The 13,643-nt window shown below is 44.5% G+C and overlaps 1 protein-coding gene across 3 annotated transcripts in view; it reads left to right on the top strand.

Moving 5' to 3' along the window:
- The window catches only part of CHD8 (chromodomain helicase DNA binding protein 8), a 137,878-nt gene extending 124,773 nt beyond the window's left edge, over nucleotides 1–13,105 (top strand). For all 3 annotated transcript variants that reach the window (XM_077298326.1, XM_077298319.1, XM_077298333.1), the window contains exons 36-38: nucleotides 1,457–1,603; nucleotides 10,500–10,613; nucleotides 12,007–13,105. In XM_077298326.1, the coding sequence (XP_077154441.1) occupies nucleotides 1,457–1,603; nucleotides 10,500–10,613; nucleotides 12,007–12,411 (666 nt within the window). In that variant the 3' untranslated portion in view covers nucleotides 12,412–13,105. The remainder of the gene's footprint in view (nucleotides 1–1,456; nucleotides 1,604–10,499; nucleotides 10,614–12,006) is intronic.
- The last annotated feature ends 538 nt before the right edge of the window (nucleotides 13,106–13,643 follow it).

The raw sequence follows: 13,643 nt of genomic DNA, 5'->3' as shown, positions 1-13,643 counted from the left end.
GAAAATGGGATATGCCAAATTTATTTACACAAAAAAACAAGTCAACAATTGCCACTTTGATAGTTTGTAGAAAGGAAACCCGACGTTTCGACCCTCCCGGGTCTTATTCATGGGGTTACTAGGAGGCAAATAGACAGTATAAGCAGCTGTTTGTGACACAATATACAAAGAAAACAAAAATAAGAACAAAAAGAGATAAACAAAATACCAAAATACAATCATAAAATATATTATGTACAATATATACAAAGCAACCAGAGGTAGTGTCGGGGGTACTCTGAGGAGCAGCGAGAGGTAAGTCTATGGTAAAGAGGTAATTCAGGCACACCAGCAATTCACTGCTTAATGAAAAAATTCACTGCTTAAGACAAAAATAATAATAGCGTTTACCTTAAACCTTAACTCTTTTGATACACATACAAAGGTGTGGCAGTGTTAGCAGGCAAGACAATGGTCCTTTTAAGGCATAACCTGTCATTATAACAAAGAATCAACATTATGTGGTGCATATGTAATGAGACAGCATTGTTGCAGTGTGAATATGGGAGGGTTTTTTTTTGACACGTTTGGCCATGAAACACCATAAAAAATAAATGAAGCAATAGACTGCTTTTATCATAGTGCCGAACAAAGTAGAATAAAACACGATTTAAAAAAAAAAAATATAAAAAAAAATTATATAGCTGAAAACGTCATGTTGTCCCGCAAAAACAAGCCACCATACGGATCCATCAGCAGAAAAATAGTTAAACCTCTCTCAAAATGAGCGATGCAAAAATATTTTTTTCTATAAAATAGTTTTTAATGTGTAATGGCGCCAAAAATTAAACGTGGTATCGCTGTAATCGGATTGACCTGAAGAATAACGCTGACTTATCAATTTTACTACACGCAGAACGACATAGAAAAAAAAGTACTGTTTTTTGTTACTTCTGACTGCAAAAAATCGGAATAGAAAGCGATAAAGAAAAAAAAGTGATGTTTTAGGTCTTGTTTGGCAGAGGGATCAAATAATTATTTTTCACTGCAAAAAGCAAATAAATGTATATAATTTATACAATATGATCTTCTGGATTTTATTTTTGATATTCTATCTCTGTGTTGAAATTGACCTACCATTAAAATGACTGTTCATGTCTTTGTTAGGGGGCAAACTTACAAAGTCAGCAAGGGATCAAATACTTATTTCCCCCACTGTATAGCTTATCTGCTGCACATGCTCAGAGATTCCAATCTTCACTTTCTAGCACAGTTTTCTGGCAATATAACAAGATGGCGTCCATTTAATGAATGACACTATGTTCCTTCCCACCCATAACAAATGTAACTTGACTATTAAAAGTATTTCGGAACTCCCTTCACATTGACGTTGTTTCTTTCTACGTTTTTTTTTTTATTTATTTTGTTCTACTGCCCGAGAACCCCCTTATTGAAATGCTAATTTGTTCCATTTCAGATGGATCTAGATATGGACACTCGAATACCAGTTGTGAATCAGAGGGATGGTACTGTTCTCCTTGGAGAGGAAGCCCCAAAGCGCTGTCAGTTACATGAGTGGCTGCATAGACATCCGGACTATATTGTGGATCCTCGATTTTTGGCAGTAAGGGCTTTTAGACTTTCTGTTTTTATGTCTTGGTCATCATAACTATTCAGGGCTGAGAGCGATTTGGATATGGCTGCAAGATGTTGAGAATTGTACTGTAAGGTATTCAGCTTTTCATGTGCTCTCCTCAGATACGGGTGCATACAGGCATCCATTCTCTACATACTGGTTTAATAATGCAAGAGCATTTGGCATATCTTAAGATGTGTTCTGGCTTATTGATCCAAGCTTTTTTTTTTTTTGTTTAAATACAGCAGTTTTTTTTTTTTTTTCTTTAGGAATTATAAAATCCTAAATGTATTCATTCAATACAATTTACGACAAGACACATGAGAATTTCTGGTGATCACCCTGAGTCTTTGTTAACACATAGGAATATTCACAAAGTCACAGATTTCACATTCCTAAATCCAAACTTATTAATCCCTTCACGACCTGGGACGTATAGGTACGCCTAAGGTTATCTCTGCCTTTTGATGCGGGCTCTGAGCCCATAACTTTTCCCAGCCTCTAGCAGCCGCGGGTGGAATCTCGATCCATTCGCAACTATTAACATGTTAAATGCCACTGTCAGAGATTTAACTCGCGCAAACAGGATACACGCCCATCGTCGCCCTTGTCAGGTGATCGCGGTGCATCAGTGGGTTTTCATGACAGCCGGGGGTCTTCAGAAGATGCCCTTCACTGCAAACCTTCTATGAACCCTGGTCCATTGCTGGCATTCATAGATGATTTCTGCTGCACATAGCAGAGCTAAAGCTATGGAAGATCGCAGCTTCAAATCTCCTAAAGTGACTGTTGAAGACAGTAAAAAATAAAAATAAAATGAATCTAAAAATATTAAAATGCAAAACAAAAGTTCAAATCGCCCCCATTTTGCCCCATTCACAATAAAACAATAAGGAAAAAACTACACGTTTGGTATTGCCGCTTTCAGAAATTACCGATTTCTCCTACGCCTCATTGGGGGACACAGGACCATGGGTGTTATGCTGCTGCCACTAGGAGGACACTAAGTAAACACATAAAGAATAGCTCCTCCCCTGCAGTATACACCCTCCTGCTGGCTCTCAGTGAACCAGTTCTTGCTTGGTGTCTGTAGGAGGCACTTGGGTCTGTTTCAGACCCCACCATTTTTATTTTATCTTTTTACTTTTTATTCTATTTTTCCTTAACGGAGCGAATGGAGGCGACTGTTCCTTTCTAGGTTCCGATCTCCCCCGAACCATCAACAGGCAAGTACGCAGAGCGTTCCTCCCGTATCCTTTCCTGCAACGTTGGATGCCAGCCCTGAGCTCATATTACTGGCGATGGTTCCTTCGCGTTCCGATCTCCCCCCTCCATAGCAGGCGACCACATGGAGTAGCCCTCCATCTACCTCTCCTGGAGCCAGGTGCATAGCCGGACATGATATATATGGCGTCCGTGCAGCCCCCCTCTGCATCACCACTGATATAGCGGATGACGCATGGCGGCAGAACCTCTCCACCCCCTCCCTGACTATGGCGACGGTGGATTGAGCACCGGCCCACCGCATCTACCGTGAGTACACTGTGGGGGCCGAGGTGCTAGGAGGGTCCTGGTCCCCGGGGTATGGGAGGTCCGCACCTTAAGCCTGTGTCCGTGGGTGGTCCGTAGTGCGGCAATCCCACGAAGGAGTGCAGCTAATGTTGGCGCTAATAGCGGTCGCGGCGCTGCAGGCCGCAACCGCAGATGAAAAAGAAAAAAAAAAAAATTCCCCCAATACAGGCGAAGTTTTGACCACGCCCACTGGCAGCCCCACCCACTTTTCCTGGCGCTTCTCGTTCCCTGTGATGAGCTCCCACTTCCTGGTCTCAGCGGCCATCTTGGGACACCCACAGCCCTGATGCTGCAGCACTGCTCCAACATTTCCTATCACAGCCCTCAGGACTAGCGTTTTTCTCTGCCTACACTGCGGACCTGCCCTGGGGACTCAAGACACAGGACCTGGGTAAGCTGCAGACACATAGCTTAACCCTTCCCCTGTTAGTAAGCGCTTTCCTCCAGGCTTTACTATGTCTCAACCAAAGCCTCACAAAAAGTCTGGGAAAACCCACACTGTATTTTTCGCTGCATGTACCTCTTGTAAGGTATCATTACCCCGGGGTCACAATACTGCATTGTGCACAGCTTGTGAACCGGTGACTGCTCAGGAACCACCTGTTACTGATACTGAACCCAGTGAGCCTAGTCCCCCTGAGTGAGCTACCTCCCTTTCCCGGTCTATGGCATCCCTGGCAAAAGCATTAGACTCGTTCCGAGACCCTTCCTTTAACCAGGGCACTAATACGGACGACGCTTCCGATGGTCAGAACCCCTCGTACTCCAGGGGTCGTACCTTGCCAAGGAGTTCTCGCTCTTCCAGGAAAAGGACTCATGCCATATCCCCAGACCATCAACGGTTTTCGGGTTCTGAGAGCTCCATTTCTCGCTCCCCTTCCATTGGGGCTAGTAGAGAACCTGTTTCTAGGACGATTCTGATACGTCCCTAGATCAGGAATTTCATCACGATCAGGAGACTCTCGACTCTCTAATTGAGTCAGTGAATAAGGCTTTGAGACTTGAGGAGGAACCCTTATCTAAAACGGATCATGCCGTGTCCTTTAAGAGGACCAAACGAGCTCACAGAGTGTTCGCCACTCATCCCGAGTTTAAGCAAATTATCTGGACGGATCCTGAGAGATCAACAAACGATTCACAGGGCAGAAGCCCATGGAGTCCAAATATCCCTTTGCCCAGGATCTAAGAAAAGATTGGTCACAATCTCCCCCAGTAGATCCTCCGGTATCGCGCCTGGCTACGAAATCTGTTTTATCCTCCTCGGAGGGTGCCTCTATTAAAAATACAACCGATCGTCAGATCGACAATATGGCGCGTTCAGCCTTTGAAGCCTCAGCGGCCGCACTCTTTCCATCTTTTGCCGCTACGTGGGTGGCTAAGGCTATGACCCACTGGGCTGAGGTCTTGTCTTCAGCAGTACTGGATACCAATCTTCCCCCCTGAGATAGCAGACCTCGCCACTCAGATAGACAGAGCTGGAGATTTTGTAGTGACCGCATCCCTGGATGCCGCTGACTGCGCTTCTCAAGCAGCAGCAAATGCCATCACCATCCGGAGGTCCGTATGGCTCAGGGACTGGCGTGCGGATTCTACTTCCAAAAAGTCATTGACTTCTCTCCCATATCAAAGCGGTCGCCTTTTTGGCGAAAAGCTCGACCAGTTAATTTCTGACGTCACTGGAGGGAATTGTAAATTTCTTCCACAACAGAGACCCTCTCGGCCCTTTCGGAACCTGCAACCACAGGCTCGGTCCCGATTAATTTTTTTTATTTTTTTTTTTTTGTTGTTACAACTCAAACTGGTCCTCTACTTCCACATCTCCCGGTTCCAGCCGGGCACAACATGGAGACAGAGGTTCACAGGCCTCTTTTAAGCCTTTCTCTTCATGGAGAGGCAGGCCAAGGCAGCCGGGATCCAGAGGCGCCAGAACGGGCAGACCTTCCACACAATGACTTCCTGCGGTATCCGGGGGACACCCTCAAAGTAGGCGTCCGCCTGCTTTCCTTCAGTGCCGCGTGGCTCTCGGTCGTTCACGACGAGTGGGTCCGCGATCTAGTGTCCTCCGGATACAAGATAGATCTCTTATCTCGTCCTCCAAACCGTTTTTTCATGTCTTCTCCTCCCAGGGCAAAAGCATCAGAGTTCTTCAAAGCTATAAGCTCTCTGAGAAAAGACGGAGTTATTATTCCGGTCCCTCAAAGCGAAAGGTTTCAAGGTTTTTATTCAAACCTCTTCATTGTTCCAAAGAAGGACGTTACAGTACGGCCCATACTGGACCTAAAACTGCTGAACAAGTTTGTCAGGGTATGACGATTCCGGATGGAATCGCTTCGTTCTGTCATTGCCTCCATGGAAAAAGACGAGTTCCTGGCGTCTATAGTCATCCAGGACGCATACCTCCACATTCCTATTTTACCTTCTCACCAAAGGTTTCTTCGCTTCGCAGTTCAGGAAGATCACTTCCAATTCGTTGCTCTGCTCTTCGGCCTCGCCACCGCTCCCAGGGTATTCACCAAGGTTATGGCGGCTGCCGTGGCCATACTCCACACCCGAGGAGTGGTGGCGCTCCCGTATTTAGACGATATCCTCATCAAGGCCCCTCTTTCTGCTCCTGCAAGGAAGCCGTGGCCATCACAATAGATACCCTTTCTCGCCTGGGTTGGAAGATAAACTTCAAAAAATCTTCCCCAGTACCGGCTCAGCGAATTTCCTTTCTAGGAATGATACTAGACTCGTCCCGGGGGTTGGTTCTTTTTCCCCCGGAAAAGATCTGTCTTACAGCGAGAAGCTCAGAAGCTCTCTCAGCCTCGCTCTCACTCTCTGCGCTTCAGTATGAGAGTCCTCGGCAGGATGGTAGCAGCTATGGAGGCGGTTCCATTTGCCCAACTACACCTCCGTCCTCTACAGCATGCCCTCCTGGCTGTTTGGGACAGGAACCCGTTCTCCCTAGACCATCGGTTCCTCCTTCCCCAGCGAGTCAGACAGTCTCTCAGGTGGTGGACATTGAAATCCTCCCTGAATCAAGGGAAGTCTTCCAGTACACTGGCTGGTTGTGACGACAGACGCCAGTCTTCTAGGCTGGGGAGCGGTGTTCCTACATCACACTGCTCAGGGCCGCTGGTCCCCCCAGGAATCACGCCTTCCAATCAACATCTTGGAAACCCGGGCGATCAGGCTGGCACTTCTCCAGTTCCATCCCTTCCTAGCAGGTCGCCCAATCAGGATTCAGTCCGACAACGCCACAGCAGTGGCATACATCAACCGCCAAGGGGGAACCCGCAGTAGGGCGGCCATGACAGAGGTAGGCCACATCCTCCGATGGGCCGAGGAAAACCGCTCAATGATCTCTGCGGTTCACATCTCGGGAGTGGACAATTGGGAGGCAGAGTTCCTCAGTCGGCAATGCCTCGACTCTATGCGTATCTATCATCGCACTTGGAAGACTTTCTTTTCATGGTGTAGCGACCGAGGACGTTCTCCTCTACACTTTTCCATCCCTTCCATTCTCGAGTTCTTACAAACGGGTTTGGACTTGGGTCTCGCCCTTAGTTCTCTCAAGGGGCAGATCTCAGCACTGTCTGTTCTCTTCCAACGCAGGATTGCCAACAGATTACAGGTCAAGACGTTTATTCGGGCGCCCCCCTATAGAATGCCATTGGAACCATGGGATCTTAATCTGGTCCTCGGAGTCTTGCAACAGGCTCCTTTCGAACCTCTACAGGAGGTTTCCCTGTCTCTTCTTTCATGGAAAGTTACTTTTCTAGTTGCGGTCACCTCTATAAGACGAGTCTCCGAGCTGGCGGCCTTGTCCTCTCAAGTTCCGTTCCTGAATTTTCATCAGGATAAGGTGGTTTTGAGGACATCCCCCTCTTTTCTACCGAAAGGTGTATCCTCTTTTCATCTCAATGAGGAGATTCTTGCCGTCACTCTGTCCGGCACCAGTCCATCGCATCGAGAAGGCCCTTCACACACTGGATTTAGTGAGAGCTCTTAGGAGATACATCTCGCGGACAGCGTCTTTCCGCAGGTCAGATGCCCTATTTGTGCTCCCGGAAGGACCGAGGAAAGGGTTTTTCGCTTCCAAGGCGACAATTGCAAATGGATCCGTTCGGCTATTCGAGTCCTACTGAGTCAGAGGTCTTCCTGTCCCAGCAGGGATTAAGGCTCACTCCACTCGGTCAGTGGGTGCGTCTTGGGCCATCCGGCACCAAGCTTCGGCGGCACAAGTTTGTAAGGCTGCGACTTGGTCCAGCCTGCGTACCTTTACAAAACATTACCACATTCACTCTCAAGCCTCGGCAGATGCGACCGTTGGCAGATGAATTCTGCAGGCGGCTGTGACGCATCTGTAACTTTTGTGGGTGCAAGTAGCAATTGCAGTTAATTGTTTCCCACCCAGGGACTTCTTTAGGACGTCCCATGGTCCTGTGTCCCCCAATGAGGCGTAGGAGAAAAGGAGATTTTTGTGTACTCACCGTAAAATCCTTTTCTCCAAGCCAATCATTGGGGGACACAGCACTCACCCTGTTAGCCTATTGGCTTTGGTTTTTGTTGAGTTAACTTGGTTTATGACATAGTTCATCCTTGTTAAATATTAAGCTCCTACTGCTTTGTTACCGAACTGGTTCACTGAGAGCCAGCAGGAGGGTGTATACTGCAGGGGAGGAGCTATTCTTTCTGTGTTTACTTAGTGTTCTCCTAGTGGCAGCAGCATAACACCTATGGTCCTGTGTCCCCCAATGATTGGCTCGGAGAAAAGGATTTTACGGTGAGTACACAAAAATCTCCTTTTTGTCATAATATAAAGTAAATAATCTGATTTGGTAAATGGCGTAACAAGAAAAAAAAACACACAGAATAAGCCCTCACCTATCCCCAAATCCCGAAAAATTTAGATGCTACGGGTCTTAGAAAATGGCACCATTTTATTTAAATGACCATAATATATGGTAAAAAAAATTGTGCCTTTTTTTTAAGCAATTTCACCGCACTTAAATCCCCCTCCCCGTTTTCCTGTACTACGTGGTAAAATCAATGGTGTCATTCAAAATTACAACGCCCTACAGAAAACAATCCCTCAAACTTCTATATTGACAAAAAAATAAAAACGTTATGACTCTGGGAAGAATGGGAGCAAAAAAACCACAGAAAATCACAAGGTGGTGGAAGGGTTAAATGGTTTACACCAGAGTTTTGGCATAAATGTCCTTTGAAAAGTTGCAGAATGTTTGCACAACTCCGAAGTTGCACTTTTTGATGTTTTCATGCCAGTCCTGGCCTGCTGTGCAATAGTGGGTGTAGCTTGGTTAGTAATTCATGAAAAATGTCTCCAGAAATGTTCTGAGAATGAGAACCATGGACATCACACACCAATGTTACTCAATGGGGCCGTGCAGATGAGTGAGATTTTTCACTGACTAAATCTGCATGTGAAAATATTACAGCTTCCACTACTTTCTATCGTAAATTGTATGATACTCTCCCTTTCAAGTCTATGGGTGCGTCAAAAGTATCGCACTCTAATGCAACACCCATCTGCTAATTCCATTTACCTCGCTCTGTACCCTGAACGAGAAGGAGCTGGTGCTGTGCTGCCTCCTGCTTTATAGGTGAGCGTGTCACTCCCACCACCACAGAGCCGTCCTACCTACCATAGTGTCACCATAGCTTCTTTCTCTAAGGGTAAGCAAGACAAAAAAATGTGCATTATTGATATCGTATATATGAATACAAATGTCTCTAATTTTGTGTGGGATCCAAGGGGTAACATTTCTCCTTGGGGAGACTGACATGTCAATCCTGACATGCCATGGTGAGGAGAAGCCTTGCAATGCTCCTCTGGGAAATGTGCAAATTGTTTCTTAAGGGAGGAAAAGGACTAAAACGCTAGTTCCACCTATGGGAAGTGCTTGACATGTCCGTCTCCGCAAGGTGAAACTTTACCCCTTGGATCTCTGTGAGACGCCTCTCACCCAGCCAAAACAGATCTCACACTAACAAAGGGCAGTACCCCGTGTCTGCAGTTGAGGTTTTGGCTTTTATCCTAAGTCATGTGACAAGGCTCGTTAAAGGGTCAATATTGACTTTTAGGATTGCTACCTCCAATAGGTGGCACTAGAGTTCTAGTCCTCTTCCTCTCTGAAGAGACCTCTAATTTTAGGTAGTATTCAGATTTTGGAGTCCAATAATAATCTAAACGAAGTAGCTTTGGGTAATGAAAAAAAATGTAAAAAAAAATCCCAAAACTTTGATTCCCATAGCAACCAATCACAACACCGTTTTTGTTTTACCAGGGCAGTTTAATTGTTATCCCGATATCAACTGAAGAAGAAATAAAGTCTTTGGAGATACCCACCAATATTTTAACCAAATCAATGCAAAATAATAAAAAAAAACACTCTCCAGTGAAATTTTCATCCCTTTCAGCCTCCTCACTTCTCTGTAGCTTTGGCCTCCTCTTTTCCTGTGGGTGGACAACTTGTGTTATGTACCGCTTCCCAGCAGTGCACTGCAGGCAGCTTCTGCTAACTCCTCACCTCCTGCCCTCCTCCCCAAGCCTGAAGAGAAGATAGCCACTGCCTCAATAAAAAGCTAATTCAATGTAGCCATCTTTCAATATCAGTATTTTTTTTTTGTATCTCCAAACCCTAAAGGATCGAAAAGAGGGACACACTGTGGTGTCCTCAGCGTGCTGTAGCATTTTTTCCCCTATTATTTAGACATACCTTTTTAACCCCAGCTCAGCTTTTTTTGTACAGCCACATTGAAACCATGCCCTTAGGGAAGTTCTTAATGTTCTTCTATAAGGGTCCTACACACACTCCTCAATCACAATGCCCCTTATACAAAAAGGTATGCCCCAAAGTGCCTCCCCGCACACAATGATGCTCCCCAAATATTTATTATGGTGTTTCTCCATTCTAACCACTGGTAAATGAATTAAAGAAATGGGGGGGAAAAAATCGCCTTTCTCCCACAATGAGGGGATCATGCCTCCTGTGCCAAGTCTCAGACTGCACATGCTGATGCTCTCCTTTCCACCATTATGTTCCAACTGTATCCTGTATGGAGTCTTAATGTATTCATAAAACTGCCCCCTTTTTATTTATTATACACCTCTAAGTTTTGTGCAGTACCTTTCATGGGACAACCTTAAGTGAAAGCTGAGCTCTGGCTGGTTGCTATGTGTAATAAAAACAGTTGAGATAAATGAGGCCCACCGTCTTCAAAATTAATGCTATAATATTGGCGTGAGACTTATTTCTGACTTGTCATAAAGATCCATTATTTCTTATCTCTTTTTGATACATAGTATATGGAAGACAGAAGGAAACGCAAAAAAAAGAATAAGAAATCAAAATCTTCCTCAACAGCACTTGGATCTATGGGTACTTTGCAGCAATCCCACCATCACAATGGCAAAAAGGTAAGGGAGCTAGCTCATAGGTGCCTAAAATCATGAACAATCTTAATGCTGTCATGTTGGAAATGCGCCTTAAAGGGATTCCTGGAGAATGTGACAAATATGGCCTCCATCACATATTTAAAGATGCAACCCATCCTGGTCACATGCTGGGATGGGTTTCAGCCGGAAGAAAGATTGCTCGAGACATGTCTCAACTGTCACATGAGGAGTATCGAGAAAAAAAAAAAAACATACCTGATCTGCTCAGTCACAGAGTAGGGGCTGTAATGTGTGAAAATCTAAACCTAAATAAAAACTTCCCTGCTGACTGGACAGAATGGACTTTTTTTTCTCCTGTTTCACTTGTGTTCTGTGCTCATTTGTAAACCATGTTGAGTCAGACCGCTTTATATTAGGGCACAGAGACTGAACACCAAGCAGGACTCATGTATGCGAAAAAAAAAAAAAATCTTCGTTGTGCTCAGTCACCCGAGGAGAAGTGTATAGGTCTGTACACACGGTGCAGATTTGTTTCGTTTTTCTGCTAGGATTTGTCACAAAACATGAAAAGTTTCTTGATGCCAGCAAAGTGAGAATAATGCAGTCTCATTCACACTTTTGTTTATTTTTGATTTGTAGATTTGGTACAGATTTAAATCTGCAGCATGTCAACTTTCAGCTTTTTGCTCCAGATTTTACTCATACAAATGAATGGGGGAAAATCGGCATCAAAATCTCTCACCTTTCACACATCATCTTTCCTGCCAAGAGATGCAGAAATTTCTGCACGAGATGCAAAGTGTGCACATTTCCTATGTTGTTTTTTTTTTTTTTTTTTGTTTACCCTCTCTCCTCCACAGCTGAGTGAGCAGATCAGTTATTATTGTTCACAATGTTGTTCCTCTGACAGTTGAGACACGTGTCAAGCTGTTTTTTTTTTTTTGTTTTTTTTTCTGGCTGCAGCCCGTCCTGATGCCTGACTAGGATGGGTTGCAGCTTGAAATCTGTGAAGGTGACCATTTTTGTATTGCATTCTCTTGAGATCCACTTTAAATGCAACACATCCTAAAAATGACTGATGTAAGTAAATGGGGGAAGTCTGTGAGTGGCCTTAACCATGGATATATAAGCTACCACAATGCCCTGCACATGGGGTAAGCGACATAGCTAATGAGAAGAACTATGCTAAATTTCTAATTGGAGGTTGTTGTTGTTATTATTATTCCTACTACATATTGGGCTAGGATCTTGCCCAGTGGGAGTACACCTTGAAGCAAAGCTTTTATCTTTGAGCATTTTAAAGCTTTGTCAGTTGCTCCTTAGCAATACATTGGAAACTGATACCTCATCAGTCTTCACTTCTTAAAATGGGTGAGCCTGAAACAAGCCATTGATGATTTTTCTCTCTTTTCAGTCTTCTCTTCCGGAAACTACATTTGATGCTCAACACCTTCCCACATCTGCTAAAAAGAGGAAGAAACGTCCTCCTTCCAAGATAATAATGCCACCCGTGATACACACAGCTGGGGACTCTTCTCATTCCTTTTCCCGGGACCCTCGACCAGAGCCCACTGCTAACCCACTGCGGGCTATGTATGGAGCAGCAGGGGGAGGAATGCTGCACCAGCCCGGACTTGGAGGAATGGGATTACCCCGCTTCCATTCTATACATGCAGCTTCTGCAAGTAGAATTCAAGGACCTACATTTGGTGATGAGTTAGCTGGCTATGAGCCCCCACAGCAACATCTGTCTTTGTTTGATGACCCTATGATGCCAGCAAATTCTTCTTCTAGTGACGATGACTTGGACAGACCCTGATAAGACACTTCCCACTGTGGGAACCATGAACAACCCAGAGATGCAGGGCCAAAACCCATTCTTAGACTTTACCATTTTCTCATCAATAGCCAGTTTGGTTTTTTTTTGTTTTTTTTTTTCCTTTTCCCTCCCCTCTCGTTTTCAGGACGCAATCTATTTCCAGCTTCTAGTCCCCGGATCCTCCGCGGCAGGATTCACGCTGGATCACAAAGGACAAAATATTATATATATTTTTTTTTAATTTAATATTATTAACTCTCTTGCTGGAAGGGGCTTTGTATCACACTATCACAGAACAGGTTCTGGAACATAATGAACAGTCTTAAAGTGCAATAATGCACTTGGGATCTGGGTGACAAGGTCCCTGTCCCATTCAGGGGTTCTCCACTATTCACCCAGCCCCGATGTGCATCACTCCCATAGGTCACTGTTATGGGGATACGATTAATTGGCTGCATTGTGGTAACATAATTGCAGCCCATTGCACAGGACATTACAATAAAAGCAGAGTTAGATGTGTGTAAACTCTGTATGAGGGAGGGATCGGGCACTTTCTGTTTGTGTGGACGTGTGGGACCTGACACTGAGGAGCAGAAAATGAATTTTGTAGGGTGCCAGAGATGTGAGGAGCCAGCCCTCACTTTGCCTCCTCAGACATCCATAAGAAATCAATAAATTACTTGATTTAATAGAATATTTGCTGTTTTGGAAATTAATATGTATGGTGTAAAAATGACTTCTGACATCACTGAGAATTACTGTATTTTAGTGAATATAATTACTACATGTAAATTACTTCCATGTAGACCCATGTAAACACACGAACATCCGCTGCAGAATACAGAGAACTCAGCCCACCTTTATATTCTTATAAAGGGTCTACCTGAGACTTATGTTTTGCACAGGAGGGACTTTATTGTAGTATCCAACACAAAACTAATGTCTTACGTTTTCCATATGGTAGGGGGGGCGGAATAAATGTCGTTCTTCTATTATGGTTTAACATCTTTTAAAAATTCTTTGTCACCTGTACAGAGACACCAAATATGTGGCGTTTCCTTGGCATATTTAATTGCTGTAACGCCCCAAAACAAAGGACTCCCAAATTTATTCTAGCTTGTCCCCCATAAGCTGACATACAGAATATGTAAATGGATGACACTTGTATAAAAAAAAAAAAAAAATGTATTTTAGATATTAAGAACCGACACAGCGGGGGCAGAGAGACAAAA

Source organism: Ranitomeya variabilis, chromosome 1 (genome assembly GCF_051348905.1).
Source record: "Ranitomeya variabilis isolate aRanVar5 chromosome 1, aRanVar5.hap1, whole genome shotgun sequence".
Taxonomy (NCBI): domain Eukaryota; kingdom Metazoa; phylum Chordata; class Amphibia; order Anura; family Dendrobatidae; genus Ranitomeya; species Ranitomeya variabilis.
This window is presented reverse-complemented; position numbering and strand designations above follow the sequence as displayed.